Below are 23,286 nucleotides of genomic sequence, written 5' to 3'. Positions count from 1 at the left end.
GGGGATGATTTTAGTATCCTATTCTTGTGGATAAAAAATGTTGCCAAGCAGAGGATTACATTGCAACAGAGTTCATCATTTTTGTTTTTCAAGATCATACCAAAAGTTACATTATCTTTAGAAATAGAGGATGGGAACGATGCAATTTTCCGTTTAATACATTTGTGAAGATTATTCCAGAATGTTTGTATTGCATCACAAGAGAAGAAAATATGGTCCGTAGTTTCAATTTCATTTTCACAAAATGTGCACATATTGTCACCGATATTAAAGCGTAATCTAAGTAATTCTTTAGAAGGATAAATGTTGTTCATAATTTTAAAGTGCGTTTCTTTCGTTTTGGGGGGTATAGGAAATATTAGGTACATTGTTCTTAATTTATCAATTGATTTTTTATCAGATTTATGTAGTATATCATTTTTGTTTTGTTTGTTGGGGAACAAAGTTCCACTTAGGCAGTTTCTAATGAATTTATTGTTGCATTTCTTGTCCAGGACTGAGATCCCCTGTAGTGACAATGGGGCCAGTTGTGGCATTATAGGTTGGTATGCCAATATGTTTTTTGTTAGAAAAACAAATCCATGGGGAAGTGCTTTTTGTAATTTAGTGAAATCTGATTTTGAGGGGTTGAATTTATGTTTAGTTCAAAATTGTTCATAATCCAAGAGATTACCATTGGCATCCATTAAATCAACTATAGACCATATATTCCTCTCATACCAATCTTGATAAAATAAAGATTTATCTCGGTATAATATATATCTATTATTCCAAATCATAGTGGTGTGGGGTGAAAAATTATGCACATATAACATTTTCCAATATAATAGGATTTGTTTGTGGAACTCTGATAATGATACTGGTAATTTATTAACATTGAAATCAGTCGTAAGAAGACAATTCAAACCTCCAATTTTCTTGAATAGGGCATTTGGGATACAGTACCAAAATGAGTTGCTATGTTTGACCCAAAATTTCAGCCAATTAATTTTTAGAGTTCCATTAAGGCAATCAAAATCAATAACTTTCAGGCCACCATCTTTGATTTCCTTAATCATATCACTTTTTTTCATATAGTGTGGCTTGTTTCTCCAAATAAAATTTAGATTTATTTGGTTAATAGATTTGATCAGTTTATTTGGGATAGCACTAGAGTAGGCTGGGTAAATACATCTTGATAAACACTCCATCTTGGTTAGATAAATCCGGGCGAGTATTGAGAGGTCTCTTTGGAGCCATGAGTTTAGTATGGCTTTACTCGTTTTTATTTTTTGTTCTACATTCAAGTATTGACTTTGTTTTTGTTTTCTTTAGTAAGGTATACTCCTAAGTACTGTATTTGATTTCTGATTTGATAGGGATATTACAAATGTCTTTAAGTGTTGTATCGTGAATTGCAAAAAGTTCACATTTATTTAAGTTTAAGGTTAACCCTTAGGCTTTAGAGAAATTTTTTATTTTGTCAATGGTAATTGGAATTTGATGTCTGTCTTGTACAAAAATTGTTGTGTCATCCGCCAGTTGGCTGATAACAATGTTGGTACCTAAGACATGTAGGTGTTTAATTTCATTACAATTTTTAATGTATATTGCTAACATTTCTGTGACCAATATGAATAAATATTGTGAAATGGGGCAACCCTGTGGAATCCCTACACTAACATTAAAGCTGGGGGTGGTGCCATGAGGGAGTACGACGCAACTGTTGATATTCTGATACAATCCACCAACTAAATTCCTAAATTTGATTCCAAAACCTAAATGTTCAAGAACCTGGAAGATAAATGGGTGCTCTACTGAATCAAATGCTTTATAGAAGTCTAAAAACAAAAGAAAACCATCATTTTCAATTTGATTTCTATATTCAATAATGTCCATTACCAACCTTATGTTATTGTGGATTGATCTCCCTTTTAAAAAACCAGATTGTGTTTCTGCAATGAGATGTGAAATCTATGTTTGAAGACGGGTGGAGAAAATATAGGTGAGTAGTTTATAATCAGAATTTCTAAGAGTAATAGGTATTCTGTTTTCTATTAATCTGGGGTCCTTGCCAGGGGTCCTGTGCTCTTTGAATATATATTTCATCCAATTCAGGTTGAAGATTTAGTATTTTCTGTTTATCAACTTCCGTAGGGTTAAGTTTATTGCAGTAAACATTTAATTGTTTGATAATGTTTAGTTCCTTTTTCTCAAAATCTTTTTTGCTTTTTTTACTGAATAAGATGGTAAATTGGCGTATTTTATATTTCAGAAATTCCCATTTTTTGACAGGTGTTGTTAGTTCTTCTGAATTTATAATTTCTGTAGTTAGTGATTTAATTTTTTGACAGTAATCATCATTCTTAATTAGACTAGAGTTAAACTTCCAATATTTGTTGGAACAGGTTCTCCTGTTGTTAGGCTTTACATATAAGAGGATAACACTGTGATCAGTGAGTGGAGCGGCAGAGATATCAGAGCTGAGATTATAATTTAGGAGGTTGTTTGCAATTAACCAATTGTCAATTCTGGATTTATAATTGGAGTTAAACCATGAGAATTTAAGTATTACTGGATTTAAATGTCTCCAAGCATCAGTTAATCCATGGTCATTACAGAAGTTAGTGAAAGTACTGTTTGGATGACTTGAAGAAAATCTAGTCGGACATTTATCAAGGAATTCATCATGGACTAAATTCAAATCACCACCTATAATGACGTTCTCAGTTGAATATGTTGATTTAATATTATCTAATCGTAAGCCTATTTGTTCTAATAGGTTTTTATTTTCAGTGATCCCGTTGTAGCCATAAATGTTTACTAAGATGAATTTGAAATCATCAATAGTTACTATAAGTATCAGCCAATGACCATTAACATCTGCCACATGAGAGATAATCTGACCCTTAAAGTTTTTCAGTAGAATGGCGACCCCTGCTGATCTTGAAGTGCCATGGCTGAAATACATTTCATCTCCCCATTGCTTCGACCAGAAAGTGATATCTTCAACCTTGGAATGTGTCTCTTGTAGAAAAATAAAATTAACATTTTTCCTTTTGCAAAACAAAAAAAAGCTTTTCCTTTTGGTTATGTCTCTTAGACCCCTTGCATTAACAGACATCAGAGAAATGTCATTTTTTAACAAAAACATATAATAAACAACATACAAACAAGAACTGAGATGAATTAACGGAACTGAACTGATTTAACAAGAGTAGACGCAAGTTAACCTGAACCTGAATAGTAGCAAAACCCTGAGCATGTTAAGTGCTTATCCAAACTCACTTGTTTGTAGGATTAGAAATCCCACCTGTTACTTGATTATGGTGTGACTCTCTGTCCATTGATGAAGGCATGGGGAACATCGTCTTAAGACCTGCCTGCCTTGCTTGCTCAATTTTTGGCCATACAGCTTTACGTGCCTCTCTGTCTTCTTTGGTGAGATCTTTTGCAAAGCGGATGTTGAGCTCCTTGCAGACGGTGTGATGTTTGGTGGTACGCCAAAGTTCATCCCTGAAGTGCCTTCCAGTGAACTGCATGATGATCTGGCGAGGACGGTCTGCGTTGTTTGGCCATAGACGATGCACAGAGTCTATTATGAAATCCATTTTCTCCTTCCAATGTGGGGCGATTTTTCCGACGATATCCACCATCATCTGACGCGTGTTTTCTTCTTTTTGATCCTTCAGCCCATTTACTCTTAGATTCCATCTCCTTTTATACCTTTCCAACTCTGCAGCTCTCTTCTCCAGCTCTGTGTTTTTCTCCTTGAGCAGTCTTACTTCCAGTCCCAGCTATTTGGTTTTTCCCTTGCATTCTTTGATTTCAGCCGAGTTAAACTCGACCGCTTTAGCAATGCTGGCCATGGTGAGTGTGTTTTCTTTTTGTTCTTTTTTGAAGTCCTCCATCATGTTTTGAAGTGTCCCAATTGCTGGATCGCAGCATTTGAATCATCTCCAGCATGGCCTTCTGTAGTCGTGTTTTAGACTCCTCTTTGTTTTTTCTGTGGAGCTGGTGGTTTAGAAGGTGATGTCAAAGAGTTTTTAGTGCCTTTGGCGTTTGTCTCCATGTCCTCTGGTCCGCAGTCGTCGTGTTGTATGAGTGCACGTGCATTAGCGTTAGCATTCGTTTTAGCCATATTCTTGCGTGTTGTTAGGAATATGAGATTACTTACAGGACCGTGAGTGGCTGTAATTGGTCTTTGGTAATGTTTACTTTGAACAGAGTTTTTTTTAAATTCGTTTTCCGCTTTTTAGGGCTTCGCTACTCGGAGCAGTTTACCGTGCGTCTGTTCCCTCCGCCATCAGCCGGAACTCATGACAGCCCATTCATTTCAATACAATTTGCTCAGCCAGCGCATACGCCGAAAAAATTTCTGACTTCCGGGTTTACTTACGCGTTAAGTGGCCCATAGAGCATGCGCAGTTGAGTCACCTCCCATGATGCTCTGGGGCCTCCCATCATGCCCCGGGGCAATGACGTGAGTATTAATATAATATGTATTAATATAATATATTAATTCATGTATATTATTACATGTATAGTATTACATATATTATTAATGTATTAATATAATATAATATAATTATATAATATATATTAATATAATACATCCGTGGAATGCACGGACACGGCTGTGACGTCAGCCGTGACGTCACGCCCAGAAAGAGACTTTTCTTTGACTTTTCTGGCCGTTATAAAACATTTTTGACGGATATAAAGTCCATGACTTAAAAATATAGAATACAAAGATTAGTAATTGCCGGTGATTACAGCTGGAGGTGTCCTGTGAACAGTTTTAGAGGCTTCTCTTTTACTATTGCGGTCTATGGGAAAAAAGCTTTCTGGGCCCCATGGGATTTTTTGTTGCAGTACCGCGGTAAAAATCGGCGTGCCTCCTGAGCGCGAGATTCGGGGGCTGGGCTGTGGACGCGGCCCAAACCCCTTTTAAACTCTGCCTGTCGCGGAAATAACACGTCACTTCCTGCGTAGCGGTAGAAGCATCATTGATTGGCAGCTGCTGAAACTGAAGTCACTTCAGATCAGTCGATCCAAGATGGCGACGTGAGGGCTTGCATTTTCGGGAGTTGCCCACCTCAATCCGTATAAAACGAGTGAAACACGACTATATTGAGCTTTTTCTGTTGGCAAATATTAGAACAACGTTGTACGCTTTGTGCTGTAGTAACAATTGACTGTTTACCACCGACTTTCTTTAGTTTTTTACAAGTTACCGCCAACTGCTGAAACACGCTAAGCTAACAACATTGTTAGCCACATTAGCGGCATGGAAACGAAGTGTGCACCGGAGAACACGCTTGTGACCAATATGCACGACTACTGCTTGCTAAACCAGCCCGTCCTGGCTGTTGCGGAAGCGGACCTTCCTCCCCTGCCCATCTCACCGACGAAGCCACCGCCACTGAAGAAAAGTAAGAATCCTCGTGCAACAGACGGAGATAACACGAATATTGTGCAGCAAATATCAGTGATGTTTAACACCAGAATTGATGCTCTGGAGAAAAATGTTGAGAAGCTAATAACTGACAACTCATCGAAGATAGAGGGTCTCAAGAAGACAGTTGACTTTGCCTGTGCCGAAATCCGTGAGGTAAAAGGGAAAGTTACGCACATTGAGGGACGTATCGGAGTGGCGGAGAAGAAAGCGGCCATGATGGAGCAGCGACTGGCTGAGCTCGAAAGCTATTCACGGCGATGGAACCTGCGACTCTACGGGGTGCCTGAGAAGAAGAACCAAAACATCCGTGAAGAGGTGATACTGATCTGCCAGGCCGTTTTACCTGACAACAAAACCAAGTTTCCTGACGTCATCGACACTGTGCATCGTCTGGGCCAGCTGAAAAATGATGAGTCCAGGCCTCGAGGAATTATCCTCCAGTTCACATCGCAAATCCACCGGGATGCACTTTGGAAATCTGCAAAAAAGTCCACGTTCCTCCAGAGCAACAAGCTGCGTTTTGCTGAGGATCTGTCTCCGATCATCAGAGAGAGAAGGAGGCAGCTCTGGCCGCTGGTGGCGAAGGCACGCGAGCAAGGAAAGACTGCTTATTTCTTCGGAGGACGAGCCTTTGCCGACGGGACTGAACTGGCACTGGCTACCTAAGATTTCTGTGGTGATCTCCACTGACGGTAACTGTTGCTGAACTCTCATGTTACTGAGATTTATTGGATACACTATACAATGTGTCACATATTAATAACTGAACTCTGCTGAGTAACCCAAGTGCTGAACTTGTTTATTTTTTCTCTCTTTTTCCTCTCTATCGAGATGGCTTTTAACCCTTTCCTTGTAAAGGAGTTTTTTGTTTAAGACTGAAAAGCACAATGAATGCTGTTTAAGTATGTCATTTTTGTGACAAAGACTATATCCCTAACTATACTGATATATCTTTTTTATTTTTCTACTTATGTCACTATTCTGATGAGTATTAGTTTGGTATGCAGGTATAGTTTATTTGACAGTGAATATCAGTTATAGGTTAATGTTTACTTTATTTAGTTTCTCAACCTGGGTTATTTTGCACTATGTTTAAGCACACTATTACTCAGGGTTATATTCATATGTAGAGCAACAACTTACCTCTAAATAAGATTGGGGTTAGATTGGGGTTAATTGCACCGCAGAGAGCTGGCCAGCAACTGCGTTTAGCTGGAGAAGTGGGGAATAAAACCTGTGTTTTGATCCGACCCGGTCTGTGTGAGTGTTTGTGGTTTAAGGCTGATTTATGGCTCTGTGTTAAATCGACACAGAGCCTACGGCGTAGCCGATTACAATCTGCGCCTAGGGTGACGTCATCCGAGGCGCAGAGGTTCGGCCTCCGCTGCTGAAACCACGCCCACAACCAGCTCTCTCCGTCGGCTGGAGCTCCGCCATTGTTTAGAAGCGGTGACTGTTTGAACAGCAAGGGAGAGTAGAAATGAGATTTTGCATCGACATTTACCATCATAAAAGGATCAGTTCCCACAGCACGGACCCGGCAACTGCACACGAGTCAGCGGTAAGTTCCTTTTTTTTTTATGTCATTTATATTTGTATGATCTTTGCATGGGCTAAGTATTTAGCTTAGCTCCGGAGCCCCGGCGCTGCATACGGAGCTGCAGGGGCTGCTCACGGACCGGCTCACGGTGAAAATTCAGTTTTGTGATTTATTTACAGTTAACATGATTCATCTGTCTTGTAACATAAATGATGAGAAATCTTCCTCTGTGAAGACGAGGTGACTAAAGGCTGATTTATGGTTCTGCGTTACACCAACGCAGAGCCTACGGCGTAGGGTACGCGTCGATTTAACGCAGAACCGTAAATCAGGCTTTAAGATCCATTTACAGCGTGTAACTGAATGAGAGCGTCCTGACTATCAGGTCGAGCTGCGTGACATCGGACGCTCTCTGTCCACACTGAAACTGTTAAACTCGCGGCCAGTTAGGACAGTCTAATACAAAAAAAATAAAGCCATGGAATTGATTTTGTCGCAGAAGCTTCTCGCATGGGACACGTTTTGTTTACGACGCAGCCGGCTACTCTGGCGAGGCTTATTCTCCTCCCCTGCTACACGTCATTCAAGCAGCCAATCAGCGCAGAGCCTCATTATCATAGCCCCCTCTGCCCTGAAAATGAAGCACAGAAAAAGGCTTTAGAAGCGTAAAAAATAAAAGCATGGCCCAGAGACTGAATTTCTGATTTATGTAGAAAAAACAAGCTTTAGATTATTTTTAAGACATTCAAGGCCTGTTTAAAATATACATTAAATGCCATAATATGTTTGAACAGCAAGGGAGAGTAGAAATGAGATTTTGCATCGACATTTACCATCATAAAAGGATCAGTTCCCACAGCACGGACCCGGCAACTGCACACGAGTCAGCGGTAAGTTCCTTTTTTTTTATGTCATTTATATTTGTATGATCTTTGCATGGGCTAAGTATTTAGCTTAGCTCCGGAGCCCCGGCGCTGCATACGGAGCTGCAGGGGCTGCTCACGGACCGGCTCACGGTGAAAATTCAGTTTTGTGATTTATTTACAGTTAACATGATTCATCTGTCTTGTAACATAAATGATGAGAAATCTTCCTCTGTGAAGACGAGGTGACTAAAGGCTGATTTATGGTTCTGCGTTACACCAACGCAGAGCCTACGGCGTAGGGTACGCGTCGATTTAACGCAGAACCGTAAATCAGGCTTTAAGATCCATTTACAGCGTGTAACTGAATGAGAGCGTCCTGACTATCAGGTCGAGCTGCGTGACATCGGACGCTCTCTGTCCACACTGAAACTGTTAAACTCGCGGCCAGTTAGGACAGTCTAATACAAAAAAAATAAAGCCATGGAATTGATTTTGTCGCAGAAGCTTCTCGCATGGGACACGTTTTGTTTACGACGCAGCCGGCTACTCTGGCGAGGCTTATTCTCCTCCCCTGCTACACGTCATTCAAGCAGCCAATCAGCGCAGAGCCTCATTATCATAGCCCCCTCTGCCCTGAAAATGAAGCACAGAAAAAGGCTTTAGAAGCGTAAAAAATAAAAGCATGGCCCAGAGACTGAATTTCTGATTTATGTAGAAAAAACAAGCTTTAGATTATTTTTAAGACATTCAAGGCCTGTTTAAAATATACATTAAATGCCATAATATGTCCCCTTTAAAACGCGGTATCCGGCAGGGTTGTCCAGCCTCACCATATTTATTCCTTCTTTGTACACAACTCCTCACCTGTCATATTAGAAATGGTACTATACAAGGTATATCTATTGCAGGCAGAGAAATCTTAGTTAGTCAGCTTGCGGACGATACTACCTTATTTCTGAAGAATTCTAGTCAAGTACCCAGTGCTATTAAAACAATAGAATTATTTTCTGCAGCTTCTGGACTCTGTTTAAACTTGAACAAATGCGAGCTTTTTGGTATTAATGAGTGTAATGGACCTTATATCTGTAATATACCGGTTAAAGAAAAGATTACCTATTTAGGGATTACTATAATGAAAGATCAGGTAACAAGTTGTAATGAGAACTTTGATCCAATTGTTGATAAAACTAAGAAAAAACTTAATCAGTGGTTACAAAGAGATCTTTCCTTAAAAGGACGTACATTGCTGACGAAGGCGGAAGAATTATCTCGTCTCACATATGCAGCAATCTCCCTGTTTGTTAATAAGAAAACTTGTAATGCTATTAATAATTACTTTTTGATTTCCTTTGGAGAAACAAGACTCATTATGTGAAAAAGTCTGTTGTAATGAATAACTTTGAGGCTGGTGGCTTGAACTTCCTCGATTTCTCTACCCTGAATAATACCTTTTAAAATTAATTGGATAAAACAATTTATGTGCAATCCCACATCCATTTGGAATTTTATACCTAATTATGTTTTTTTGTACTTTTATGTGACTATAAAATAGACAAAATTCCCTTATCTCTGTCCAACTTCCACAAACAAATGCTTTTAGCTTGGTCCTTAATTTATAAACATAATTTTTCCCCCCATAAATGTTTTATTTGGAATAGCCGACATATCTTATTTAAAAGGAAATCTTTATTCTACCCAAATTGGTTTAATAATAATATCATTTTGGTCAACCAGTTAATCAATGATAATGGACTATTATTGAATTATTCTGAATTTCTTAACAAATTTAGCTTCCCTGTTACCCCACAGCAGTTTGCTACAGACCTAGATGCTATTCCTTTTGGAATTCTGCTTCTTTTAAAGGGGGCGGAAAGACCAGCCTGCTTACCAAATCTGGACCCCAAGAAAACTTCAGTGGGCAAAGTTTGTCTAGTTACATCCACAATAAGTATCGTAATATACGTTCCCTGTTTCAAAATGATATAACCACCACCCCTTATGTTATTGCTTACTGGTCTGGTTTTGGTGATGACTTAAATTGGAAGAACATCTGGACTCTTCCATACAAATACCTTCTTACAAATAAAGTGAGGGAAATCTCTTTTAAAATGTTACATAAGTATTACCCTGCTAATCATTATCTTCTTAAATTCAAAAGAGATATTTGTGTTGACTGTTCGTTGTGTGAAATGCTTTGGCAATGTCCCTACACTAACAAATTCTGGAAAGATGTATCCCGATTTATTATAGATAAAATTGACTCTGACTTCACTCTGTATTGGAGAAATGTATTGTTTGGTTTCATCAGTAATGAAAGAAACAAATCAAAAGAATCTTTTGTAATCAATTTAATAATTATTCTTGCAAAGTTTCATATTCATAAATCCAAATTCAGTAATTCAAAACCCCTTTTTTTAATTTTTGAGAATGAAACCAAACAATACTTGAGTTCCATCTCTGACTCAAATAACAAAAAAGCTGTCAAAACTGTAAATTTATGCTCTCTATTTAATGTGTTTGTTTAAAAATCCCCCTGGCTCCTGTGTTGTTGTACTTTTATGTATTAATGACTGTTTTGTATGTCTGTCTGTTTATGGTTTTTGTAATATAAGAACTATTCAATAAAGCTTGTAAAAAAAAAAAAAAAAAAAAAAAAAAAGGTCACTTTAGATCTGAACTGGAAGAAAATATGGTGTTTGCCCTCTAAATATCTGATTATAAATAAGGTTAAAGAAGTGACTCTGAAAATGATTCATCGTTTTTATCCTTGCAAGGTATTTCTACAAAGATACAAAAAGGACATTGATGTGGTCTGCTCATTTTGTAAACTGTCTGCAGAAGACTTATGTCATTTATTTTGGTCTTGAAAAGCCATCCAAACCACTAAGTTATGTACTATGTATAACATTTTTTTGAACTGATCTATAATTTCTGTCTGTGACTAATCCCCTGGCATCAAATGTTTCTATATATGTTTTGTTTGTATTATAATGTATTGTTGACAATTTGAAATAAAGAATTGTGAAAAAAAAGTCTAGTTTAAATCTTATCTGAGGTCATTTAACTCATTAAATGTCCTCGTTTCACTTAAGCCTGTGCAGATATTTCCATTATAATATTAAACTGCAATGTTTAAAAAAATATATAACTGCAGTAAAATCCATTAAAAACAACTTAATCCTGAGAGACACTGGGCAGACAACACACATCTAAGTTTATAATTTCACTCTGATCAAATTATTTTGAATTTGTCTTTTTTTAATGATTCTGTTGAATTCAAAGCAATGTCTGATTTTCATCAATGTTCAGTAAATTAATATTTATTATTAGTTTAATAATAATGATCCTGTCAGAAGACCCATGACTTGTAACTAAAACAAAGCTTTCTGACACTGGGAAGCACATTTTAGTATTATTTCAGTAGCCATTGTTGGTGTTTTAAATCTTAGACAGAGGTTTATTTACTTCTAACTTTAGACACTAGGCTGATAAATAGAATTTAAAAACAGGCTAAATGAAATGATGTTACACATTCTTGTACAGTAGGTGGCGATATGCACCTTAAAGTTGGTTGCGATCAGTACTCGAGTTGTAAAAAAAAATCAGGGGGGATGGTGTATTTTATCATATGGGGACAGATAATTTGTGCTGATTACAAATAATATAGTATATTACAAATAATAGCACTGACCAAAACACCTGCAGAAATACTGCAGGAATGACATAGCAGCAGTTAAATGCAGCCTTCTGTAAGCTTTAAATATCCACTGGGCTTACATCAAATACATCAAAACAAAAAATAAAAAACAGTTTTCTGAACTTATCAATATGACTCTGTCCTTCACAGGATAAGTAAAATGGATCACTGCAAAAACAAATATTTGTCTTATTTCTAGTTAAAATGTCTCATTTTAATAAAAAAATCTAATTACACTTAAAACAAGACTCATCACTGGAAAAAACACCTTTCACCTGTTTCAAGTAAATTTTCACTTAAAATAAGTAGAAAAATCTGCCAGTGGAACAAGATTTTTGTGCTTGTAATGAGAAGATAAATCTTGTCCCACTAGCAGATTTTCCTACTTATTTCAAGTGAAAATTTACTTGAAACAGGTGAAAATTGTCAAATAGGTTATTTTTCTGGTGATGACTCTAAATGTTGAAATAGCAGTAAAACCACATTCAATGATGAAATGACATACTGTAAGGGATGGAAAGGGGGGATGGCAGTTTTACAGGGGGGATGATTTTGACCGTTTTTATTTCAGGGGGGTAACTTTCAGCTTTTGTTGAGTTTGGCGGCATCTTTTGGACAAAAGCGGTAGTGCTTTACCAGAAAGAACACTACAGCCCAATCCCAAACTCCACCCTATACCCTCAAGCCCTGAGCCCTGACAGACTTTCAGTGACGTCAGCATCACGTGATCAAGTGTGCGAGGGTGTGAGGGCTCCAAATGGTATAAATAGGAATGGGACAGCCCTTAGCAGAAACCGGAAACAGGGCAGATCAAAATGTTACGTGCCGGTATTATAAGTTTGGGAATGATCATCCGGATGTTTGAAAACAAAGTGGTAGCCTATATAAAGGAGCATAAAATTCAACAAAGAACGTGGGTTGTTCAATTTAAACATGCGCACAGTACAATATGTATTTCCTTGTTAACATTGTCTTTCTTTCAATCTACCCATACCAGCAAATCCAGTATGCCAGGCTCAATCGCCGAGTAATTTCATTTTTGTAAGAGAGCGTATAAATTGATGGTAACCTGAGCTAAATATTACAGTTATATTATTACTATTTACTGCAACGTTTTTGTTCAACTTGCTGAAATTGTTTAAATTTTGTGGTCATAAATAAATTAATAACCAAATTACTCATTTGTTTGTGTTGGATCTAAAACTGTCTTCCAGTATTTACATGTATGCATTTCTGTTAACATAGGGAATCTTAATTCAAACACTGTACTCAGATTAAAGAAAAGCAAGTCTTGTTTATTCAAAATCAGGTCAACTGAGGATTTGTCTAATATAAAATGAAAACAAATTAAATTGAACCTCAAATTATGAATTAAAAAATTATGAAGAAAACAACATTTTGTCCTCCATCTTCTCACAAATGTCAATTAACTTAGATAACTGGTCATCCCTCTTCCTTTCCCTCTCCTCCTCCTTTTCATCCAGCTCCCTCAGCCTCTTTTCCTGTCTTTAGTGTTGAAGAAAGTCCAAAACGTCATTTGTCCTTTTTTTGGTTTTCTTCCCTCCGTTTGAATGAATGAATGAGTGAATGAAAAACTTTATTTTGAACATGCTCACAAAGAAAAGGAAAATGAAATATATATATATAAAGAACGATAGTTAAATAATATGTTTGTTGGTCGCTCCCTGTTTGTAAAGGAAATAATAGGGCCGTTGAAAAATCATCACGGGACAACAGTTTCTGAATTTAAATCACCAGTGGGCTATGTATTTATATTTACAGGTGAACTTCTTTCGTCTCGCAGTCGCACATGGTTCCTTTTCCTCCGCCCCCTGTTTTGTTTACATTCTCCCTGGTAACCTCCTTTCATGTCACAACGCAATGAACTGTGGGTAATTCCCTTTCCCAAAGTGTGCGAGGATGCTGACTTACGGGAAGGGGGCAGTAAGGGCTCAAAATGGCTGCCGGGAGCCCTCGCGCACTTAACCACTTGAGGAATGGGACAGCCCTAAGCCCTTACGCAAGGTGCGAGAGCGCGCACATAAGTCTGCGAGTCTGTGAGGGTGCGGATTGGGATTGGCCCTACGTTTCCCATGAGCACCAGCGCGTACTGCCGGAAAGATCCTGTCCCGTCGCGTGCATTTGTTTTGAGAGAAGACGGGACGCTTTTCTGTTTCACCAAGTGAACAGACGGAACGCAAAAAAAAAGATGTTAAACTGCTGGAATGGAACTGGAATTTACTGGGATACCTTAAACAAGGAAGCCAGGGAGCGGTATATGGAGAAAATAATGATTATTAACGGTTTGGGTTCATATGAAATCCCTATCAAAGAGTTGAGCTCCTCGTCGGAGCGCCACTCTTTAGTAAGGACTTACTGCCTCAGTTCTGCACAACCCACGTCTTACTACCTTGTTTAGGAGCATTTGGCAGCTGCTTTGGAAAATGTTTGACTCGCCATGTGTTTCAATAAATTAGTATAATAGTACAACATAATAGTACATGTTTTGTATTACTCTTACTTCTCTTTTCTTTTTTTCCATCCATCCATTATCTATACCCGCTTTATCCCTTGCGGGGTCACGGGGGTCTGCTGGAGCCTATCCCAGCTCATTTCAGGTGAGAGGCAGGGGTTACACCCTGGACAGGTTTTCTTTTTTTTGACTGCTATATTATGCTGAAGAGGCTCCGAGGCGTGAGCAATATTTTTGTTTTCCTTGTGAGATTATTTTTTTCCTCTGCAGCTACAAATAGAGTTAATATTTTTTCCTCAACAAAATTAATCGCACCGCAGAGAGCTGGCCAGCAACTGCGTTTAGCTGGAGAAGTGGGGAATAAAACCCGTATGAATGATCCGACCCCGGTCGTTATGAGTGTTTGTTTGTTTGTGGTTTAATAAACCCGTGTTTTGATCCGACCCCCGTCTGTGTGCATGTTTGTTTGTTTACTGAGGAAGGTTATGTTTGGTCGTTACAGCCGCGATCCAACCGAGCCGACGACTCTTTTACTCTGTTATATCAGATACTTGGCCTCCGTGGTTCTTCCTCCAAGCAGGAAAGCGGTGAAAAGTTAAACCATTAGCGATCTTTTCCCCACGTCTGTTATGTGGAGCTGCTGCAGCCACAACGCAGCAACGGGTTACCAGCTTCTCCTGAGCTCTGAGCTCCACGCCCCGCCCATTTTCGTCTCGACTACGAATCGGGAAGGAGGGGGAAGTGACGTATGCCGTAAAGCAGTCAAAGCCGTAAAAATGTGTAGTTTTTTAGTGTGGCAGGGTTCCTACCATGCTCCTCAAAGTTACATAGTGCCAGTGAAGGCGATACAGACCCCTCAGACCATGACAGAGGTGTCATTAAACCTGTTGGAAGTTGATGTACAATCACAATGACTCTGGAAATATGATATTAAGGTGGAAAAGTTACATAGTGCCGCTTTAAATGTAAGCATCAAAACAGTAAAAAAGGAGGTGAATAATTCTGTGATAATTCTATCCAACGTCTGGAGAATGTGTACGCTTTGGTAGCAAGTCTTTGAAAGGAAGACTTGTATGGGTAGAGATGTGGGGTGTTTGAGCACAATTCCAATATGAGAAACTTCTAAAGTTACCACAGAATAAACTGGGCCACATCAATCAATCAATCAATCAATCAATCAATCAATCAATCAATCAATCAATGACTTTATTTGTCCCCAAGGGGGCGATTAGTTTCGCGACAGGAGAAGCACACAATGGGTAAATATACATAAAATATACATAATAATATAGACCTAAGCTTCCCCCACTACCTTTTCCATCCCACTACCTTTTCACCCACTACCTTTTCCTTCCGGCATTTAAAAGAACAATAGCAGATGGAACAAAGGAGTGTTTATATTGGTTTGTCTTTGCATCTTTGCACTGTCTAAGCAGTGTACCTGATGGTAGAAACTGAAACTGTTGATGTAAGGGATGTGAGCAATTCTTTGCCTTCTTGATCAGCTGTTTGTTATAAAGATCTTGTAATGTTTGTTGAGCCGACCCGATGATTTTACTCCTTAGACTGACAACATTTTATTTTATAGTACTGAATAAAATTTAAGTCAAAAGATTTCAAGAAGGGTTAAAAGAAACAATCTAGTATCCTTAAAGCAGAAACCCAATAGCAAAGATCATTTAGCCTCCAGGCCAGCTCTATTTGGGATAATAAAAAGAAGTGGCGGGTTGTTTGGGACCATGTTAGGAAGAAAAGAGTTCTAGCTGTTGGAACCCCCGAAAGCCCAATAAAACACATTTGATAGCAAGGATCTTCTGAAGCGAGTCTCCGGGGCCGGCGTCTCAGCGCTGGTTTAGTTGTACATGGAGTTCATGAACCACTGAAAGCAAAAGAAAAAAGTTACAATTAGCAGGTCTATGTATTACTGCGGCACGCAATCTGCTCAGCATGGCTGCACAGCATCTAATGTTTGTTACAAGTACAACTGCTAGAACACAAGACTGTTTCTACTTATAATTCTTGCTTCTTCTAAGTCTTTGGTGTTGAAAGCCATAATGAATTGCTATTATAAGTTGTAACAGACTTGCCTCGTCCCAGTTCAGACTGATCATCCCATCCTCAGAAGATTTTTCCTTGAAAATGCCTGTTTCATAAATTAGTAAATAAAACAAACATCTTTGATCAAACTTTTGCTTAAGATCATTTAAAACAGAGAAGCGATAAACAGTGTTTTGAAGTCGGTTTGCTTGCTGGTGTTCATGTCACTCACCTGACATCTTGTCTAAGCGGAACATGATGGTGATGAAGTCTTCCAAGGATGTAGATGAGGAGCTCGAATACCTAAAGTTCACCGTCCTCACCATGGAGCTGCTCATGTTCATTGCTGGTTTGAATAAAAGAAGAAAGTGGCAGTTAGTCAAATTCTGATTTCTGTGGCACTTTATTCTCAGCCGTGTTAGTTAAAATGTTTTGTTCCAGTTTCAATAATTGGTGAATAACATTACCTGCAGCGTCAATAGCTTTCTCGAGCTCAGACTCAGACAGGGATCCATTTCGATTCACGTCATGGCGACGGAAGAGATCCTACAAAAGTGACATATTCACAATTTATACCTGATAATGGGTGAAACATATCTGTCATAATCAAAGATATGTGCATAGATGGGCGTGCAGGAGTGAGATCGGGGAAGAATGAACTGAAAAGCCTCTCATTTCTTTCACAACTGCTGCATTACCTTGTATTCATTCATTTTCTTCCAGAAAACGGAGAACTCTTTGCTCGTCATCTTCAGCCTTTGGTCAAACTTTGCATGTTAAGGGCATTTTTATGAAAAGCACTATTTTATCTGTAAGCTCAATTCTGTGATTACTTTTTGGTTGTAAGGCATAATGTGTTTTAAATGAGACTGTAACATGAAAGAAATAACAAAGCTTAGGATACATCAACCGTAGCAATGAAACTCCTGCAGGTGTCCAGCCCGAAGCCGTACCGGGTGCCTGCGAGAAGCACAAGGACAAACACGAGTGATGGGTAACGAGCAGGAGTCCCAACCAACCCGCGCACACCGTGGGGGTTTTTGAAGGCTCATAACTCACCGTGAGGGAAGTTGTCGTTCAGAAGCCTCTGAAGCCGGATGGGAGTCAGCTCGCCACTCTGACAACACACAGAGGAATAACTAATACTGGTACATATACAGGAAGAAATACACAAGAATCTGGGGGAATGGGACGACTAACGGAACGACTAGGTACAAAAACAAAAAACAGCAATGAATCTAACACCTGATTGGCGTAGCGGTTGAATAAGTCACTGCCGGAATCCTTGTCGGTGTCCTCCTCCTCCGGCTCGGTCGGTATCTGGCAGAGAACATTTATGAAGTCATCTGTAACAGCTGTCAAAGTTACAGACTTCAACTTTGTGAGGTCAAATATACATTGTAGTTTAATGTTTCATACTTCTGGAAGGACTAATGTCTCCTCTTCATCATCATGATCATGATCATGATCATCATCATCTCCATCATAGTGACTGCAATGATAAGAAGAGTTTAGTGAGAGTCAGACCTTTTCATTTATCACCACTAGTAATCTATTTGTTTTCCTCTTTTTTTGTTTTTAATATTTTTATCCCTGATTTTTCCCCATTGTATCCCCCAGTGCTGCTACCTAAGTCAGTCCTGGGCATTGCTCCCTCTACCAACCCCGGGAGTTCTTGCACTAAGCTCAAGTCTCCTCCTTAACCTGAGGAGTGATCAGGTTCTTCTCACCTGACGGGGTGGGGCTTCTCTGGCCGGACGTAGCGAGTGGAAGGATCACGTTATTCAATGTACAGTCCGACTGCTGCATGTTTTTGTGAGGTAGCTCACCACCAGTAATCTAATCGTCTCCAGGCAAAGACAAGGAGGTGGATGACATGCAGCCAAAAGGCTACAGGCTCCCTGGGCCAGCAGTGAAGCATCTCCAGCCTCCAACTCAAGGCCCACACTAAACTAACCAACCCCAGCAGCTTATCTTTTGTTATCGGCTCATCATAGTCCCTTCAACACTGTGTGGGCCAGATATTCAAGCGTGCATCCGTTGGAATATGTGTACGACATCAAAGCAAGCCTTCACCTGATTGTGGTCTCGGCCTTAGTGTAGACGGTGAGAACGAAGTCTGTGGCCATGTAGGGTTTGATGGTGGAAGGGACGACCACATACTCCCCAGGCTCCACGCTGTACTGCACAATCACATCCCTCTCATAGCTGTAAGACAGTCTGTCTTTAATAGGACGGTTGGTCTTGAAGAAGGACGACCTCAAGCGCCCCTGTCGGGTCTGAGAAGAACATGGATGGGATGGTTTCGTCAACATCAGCTGATTATTCAAGAAGTTTACATGTGCTTGATATTAGTTCCTGTGTGTGCTTACCCCTGCCGGGACCTGTTGAATGTGAAAGCAGAAGAAGAATGTTTTAATAATACAGTTTCGAAATCAGTGCACTAAAAACTGTATTTTTCAAACGACATGCTACTCTACTACGTCGTAGCTAAACAGAAGTCTGCAATTACCCAGCTGATTTACTACTGCCGTCAGCAGTCACATCGACAGTACCAGAAAGCAGACAGCAGGTGCTGCATGCTGTCCCTGCTTTTTGACCATGTTCCCAAACTGAAAACTGGTCTTAAAGCGGTCAACAAATGACAGCATCTATTGTACATGGTGTTATAGCATGCGCTATCTCTGACTGCAAGGTGTAAAGTTTACACCTTGCAGTCAGAGACAGAGGGTTTACAGGGTTTACCCTCTGTTGCTAGATCAAAATGCCTACATATGTGACTCTCAGATTTTGCCATATTTGGTGCTAATCTTTTAATATACGCACACAACAGTTTTTTTCTCTTTCATTCAATAATTCTTACTGTAGTTTTTTCTTTTTTAAGATTTTTTTGGGCTCTAGTGGCCCTTTTTTGAAGTTGCAGACAGGAAGGGGGTAGAGAGAGAGAATGGGGACAGCGACATGGCGACATGCAGCAAAGGTGCGCAGGCTGGGATTTGAACCTGCGACCGGTGCAGGAAGACTGTAGCCTCAGTATATGAGCCACTTGCTTAACCCACTGTGCCACTGAGCAGCCCCTGTTTTTGCTGATTTTGCTGTCGACCGGTGTGTTCATAATGTAGAAAAGTGGTCACTCTTCTATTACTTTTTCAATTCAATACAATTCAATTTTATTTATAGCGTCCATTACAACAGAAGTTGTCTCTAGGATCTTTCCAGAGATCAGAACATGACCCCCCAGTAATTATTACATAAAAAATGGGAGGTAAAAAGTCCCCTAGTGGGAGATTCTTTATTTCAGTTTATTTCAGTCCTCAAAAAGACAATTTAGATTTGCAACCAAGAAAATCTTGTCTTCTGGAGAGTTACCACAATCAAATCTCTCCCCGGCTACTTTAAATAGTTCTCTTTGGTTGCATGTGAGCCTGGTGTCGAGGCGTGGTGTCTGGCCCAAGGCCCATCAGCTGTACAGCGTGCACGATGCTCACCAAGCAAATAGGCTCAGGAAGGTTCTTGCACCCCAGGCTATTCAGCTTTACAGCCCCTCCCAGGAATGTGGAGGGACATAGTGTATTTTACTGCCTTGTATTTTGTATTTTATATCTCCATATCTTTTAGGTTGTCGTGATATAAATATGCTACGTTTGACTTTTGAATAACAACAAATATGCCATTTCTGGCAATTCATGAGCAGTGTTTTCGATGAAGAAGAGTAACTATATGGACCTTTCTGTGTCCTGTGTTCTACGTGATGGATGCAGAAATTCAGAAAGCGTACTTTGAAAACGGTGAGTCCAATTGGGTGGAATCGTTTCTTCAAGCGATGTTCGCCCTCAGGTTTCTGCATCAGGGAGAGCAGCATGTTCTTGTCTCCGGGCTCCGTCTTATCTATGATTTTCACCTGAATGCGGAATTGAGGATTCGTGTAAAAGGTGCCTGGAGGGTAAACAGAAATGTTGGATACAGCGGTTACATTTTTAAAGGCAGTTTAATGTGTGTGTGTGTGTGTGTGTGTGTGTGTGTGTGTGTGTGTGTGTGTGTGTGTGTGTGTGTGTGTGTGTGTGTGTGTGTGTGTGTGTGTGTGTGTGTGTGTGTGTGTGTGTGTGTGCCTTCACACATAAGAGAAACGATACAGAAAAATGAATAAATAATAATCTGGGCTCACTGTTATTTAGGCTGCCACCAGCAGATCTCCCGGCTACCCATTTGCCATCGTAGATCATGCACTTCCACTGGCACTTGTAGTCCCCGTCAATGAAATTAGGGTTCTCACAGCACGCGGACACCATATTGAAATAGTAGCAGAAGTCGTCCAGCGCCATCCTGATGGACATTTGAAGATGGAAACATGAAAGAAAAAAGGGAAAATGTCAGCGACAAGGGTAGAAACCTCAGTAAATATGGTGGTCTGTGTGCGTGTGTGTGTGTGGGGCTACCAGAATTCTCCATTATTAAGATTTAAACACTTCTCCCGATCTGCCGGGCTCACTCTGTTCCAAAGATCCGAGCTGAGCACAAGGAGCATCTTGGTCAGAACACAGTAGCACACAGTATTTATTGCTGTAGTTGACATAAATGATATAATTACTTGTCGCTCCACTTTCCCTTCCACTCTTGTTTGCCCCAGGGGTTCATGAGTCGCACCAGCCTCACTTTGGAGCCGTAATGCTCAACCTAGAGAAAAAAGGTTGTCCTACTTGTTAAACCAACAGACTGAGCGAGAGGATGAATTATTTTTATTTTCAGATTCTGTCCTCATTTGCAATAACTGCAGCTTCATGGTTTACCTCGGCGACCTTTGTGACTGAGTAGGCATGCCCATCCACCAATCCCGTTTGTGAAATCGTGTTGACATTCCTCCCCTGAACCAGACACGACAAGTAGGGAGGTTCAAAAAAGGACACTTTAAGGATAAATAAATAAAACATAAAAACATGTAATGTGTGTGTCCTGTAGACCTGAGGTCTGCTCAAACTGTCAGCTCCTTTAAATCAGGCCTAAAAACACTACTGTTTACTGAAGCGTATAAATTAAATACTTACCTGCTGTACTCTACTGCCCTTACTTTTTAATAACGTGTTCTTTTTATTATTTTACTTCTTTTCTTATCATTTTATTTTATTTTATTTTATTTGTCATTTACTGTTTAAAGGAGCATGAGGCTCCTTTTAAGAAATGAGACTCTCTAGCGCCACCCTTCGCCACGACGGCCGTCGGGGGTACTGCAGCCAACAGTGAGGCCGGCACGGGAGAACGGGGAGAACGTGCATGCAGCGTCATGTGACGTCATATCCGTCGCCCAGCGCAGGATATTCGGGGTTCAAATTGCAGCACACAGCCTGTTCAAGGCAACGGAGAGATACACTAGAGGGCTCATTCGTTTTGGTTTGGAACGCTTCATCTGACATTATTACTTGAAAACTTAAAACGTATACTAATTTTTTTCATAAATCCTGCCTCAATCCTGCCTCATGCTCCTTTAATTGTGTCAGTAGCCAGATGTGAAACTTTTATTGCCCCCTCTATGTGGCTCTGAGGTGTGAACTGGTCTGCTGAGGGAGCGGTTCTTACCTCCTCCGAGGCAGTCCCGCAGCAGATCATGGATCGGCAGCCGGCGGCTCGGGTCAATGCGAGCCACAGGTCCTCATTGGCATAGCGGAACTCCCCAAGGTCGTAAGTCATGTTCACGCCTCCACTGAAATCCTTGCACGCATCTGCCGGCAGTCCTGCGTTCATGTCGGCGTATGAGCCGCACACTCTGAAGGAGACAATAAAAAGAAAAAGTAGACTACATACTTCAAGTTCCGACTCTGGTGTGCGTACCCTTTATGTAACTGGACCCTTTTCGGTGAAGACGTGCGCTACATACTTGGCAAAGGCCTTTTCCAGCAGAGGAACCCAGAACTCGTTTCCACTTTTGCTATACACAGATAGTAATCGTTTGTTGTATGTTGGCAGGTAATCGTCAATGACAACATCCACCCACTTGCCAAACCTCCAAAACTGAAGCAAACATAAGAAAATAGTCATTTTTCTGAAGTATAGTGAAAGCATTGTTTATTACACTCATATTTCCTGGAGTATTTACCCTGAAGTGAAATATTCCTGCATAGTCCTTGAAGGACTGGTCCATGGGCATTACTTGAGCTATCAGTTCTTTCCTGAACGTCAGGGAGCCAATTGCAGCCAAAAACCAGCAGTTACCTGTTCAATGGAGAAGAAAAGAGAAAAAGAGAAAGAAATGATGCTATATACTGTACAAGGTGTTCACATTTTTGTTTTACAGCCAAAGGGAATCCCAACTCACCTACACTGCCTTGCCCAAAGTCAAACCGGGAGGCTCCTTTTAAGCAAAATATAGGCTCACTGCTGTTATTTTGCAATTTCAAGATATCCTGGAAAAGAGTGATAAAATAAGCTTCATGCAGACAGGCGGGTACGAACACAATGAAACAAATGCAAAATGTATAATATAAAATGCAGTTTCCACCATCTGCACATGCAAATGTTTATATACTGTTTCTATTAGTATTACATTAAACAAGAAAGATCATGAAAACTATTGTAAAGCAGTTTACCGCTGGGCGAAGCCATTTCACATCATCTTCTTGCCAGGAAGTCAAGCTGGGCAGGTCACCCAAAGATCGGTTGTCAGGTGGGAAGGCGCTGTCTATGAACAGCCTCTTTCTGCCGGCACAGTAGTCCTTCAGCTGCGCATAGTCTTGGTTCTTGAACTTGGCTGGGTTGGTGGCGCTTCCCTCGCTGCCATCTTGGTAGCGCAAGTTGATGATGGAAGTGCAGGTTCCAGACTCAGACATGATCAGCGTAGGCTTGCAGCAGACTCTGGAAGACCGACACCAGACCAGAGCAGCCGCCGCTTGTTTTATACTGCAGGAAAGACACCTGGGAGGTTGGACTTGTGGCTGCGCCGTAGACCACACCTCCGCTAGATAAACACCTGCCCCGTATGATGCAGACAAGATAGAATAAAAACAGCTGAGCTCTGTTTGGACATGACAGGTAATTTTGCTGCAGAAATTATTTCAAATGAATTTATCACACCTAGTTTTCCGTTTCTTGTCAGACCAGTTACACGTCAACTCACTCCACAACTAATAATTATTATTATGGACAACATTTTGACATCTTTAGTTGGCAGTTAGGTGAGCAAGGTTAATTAAAATCTAGCTTTGATACTGTTGCAAAACTGACCTATCAAGTCAAATCTTTGGT

General features: G+C 40.1%; 2 protein-coding genes across 2 annotated transcripts; both read right to left on the bottom strand.

Moving 5' to 3' along the window:
• Window positions 1–15,204: 15,204 nt before the first annotated feature.
• On the bottom strand, window positions 15,205–18,368 carry LOC133460171 (calpain-9-like). The gene is made up of 10 exons (XM_061740734.1): window positions 18,130–18,368; window positions 17,473–17,545; window positions 17,299–17,373; window positions 17,113–17,170; window positions 16,958–17,013; window positions 16,752–16,820; window positions 16,521–16,599; window positions 16,286–16,399; window positions 16,104–16,159; window positions 15,205–15,895 (listed from the first exon to the last, which is right to left on the bottom strand). The coding sequence occupies exons 1-10, from the start codon at window positions 18,366–18,368 to the stop codon at window positions 15,869–15,871; spliced, it is 846 nt and encodes a 281-aa protein (XP_061596718.1). The 3' UTR covers window positions 15,205–15,868.
• Window positions 18,369–18,757: 389 nt separating this feature from the next.
• LOC133460170 (calpain-1 catalytic subunit-like) lies at window positions 18,758–22,921 on the bottom strand. Its single transcript, XM_061740733.1, has 11 exons — window positions 22,632–22,921; window positions 22,361–22,448; window positions 22,142–22,257; window positions 21,923–22,056; window positions 21,625–21,811; window positions 20,841–20,915; window positions 20,642–20,727; window positions 20,490–20,561; window positions 20,219–20,376; window positions 19,802–19,989; window positions 18,758–18,763 (listed from the first exon to the last, which is right to left on the bottom strand). The coding sequence occupies exons 1-11, from the start codon at window positions 22,869–22,871 to the stop codon at window positions 18,758–18,760; spliced, it is 1,350 nt and encodes a 449-aa protein (XP_061596717.1). The 5' UTR covers window positions 22,872–22,921.
• Between the last annotated feature and the right edge of the window lie 365 nt (window positions 22,922–23,286).

Source organism: Cololabis saira, chromosome 14 (genome assembly GCF_033807715.1).
Source record: "Cololabis saira isolate AMF1-May2022 chromosome 14, fColSai1.1, whole genome shotgun sequence".
Lineage (NCBI taxonomy): Eukaryota > Metazoa > Chordata > Actinopteri > Beloniformes > Belonidae > Cololabis > Cololabis saira.
This window is presented reverse-complemented; position numbering and strand designations above follow the sequence as displayed.

What these genes read in the sequence shown, in the direction of transcription:
- LOC133460171 (XM_061740734.1), bottom strand. Translation starts at nt 18,368, where the DNA reads ATGTTGACGAAACCATCCCATCCATGTTCTTCTCAGACCCGACAGGGG. An exon ending in AAGGCCGAGACCACAATCAG is followed by an intron (nt 17,546 to 18,129) that starts GTGAAGGCTTGC and finishes TTATCATTGCAG; the next exon opens with TCACTATGATGGAGATGATG. An exon ending in GAACGACAACTTCCCTCACG is followed by an intron (nt 17,014 to 17,112) that starts GTGAGTTATGAG and finishes TGCTTCTCGCAG; the next exon opens with GCACCCGGTACGGCTTCGGG.
- LOC133460170 (XM_061740733.1), bottom strand. Translation starts at nt 22,871, where the DNA reads ATGTCTGAGTCTGGAACCTGCACTTCCATCATCAACTTGCGCTACCAA. An exon ending in CTTTGGGCAAGGCAGTGTAG is followed by an intron (nt 22,258 to 22,360) that starts GTGAGTTGGGAT and finishes TCCATTGAACAG; the next exon opens with GTAACTGCTGGTTTTTGGCT. An exon ending in GCGGGACTGCCTCGGAGGAG is followed by an intron (nt 20,916 to 21,624) that starts GTAAGAACCGCT and finishes TGTCTGGTTCAG; the next exon opens with GGGAGGAATGTCAACACGAT.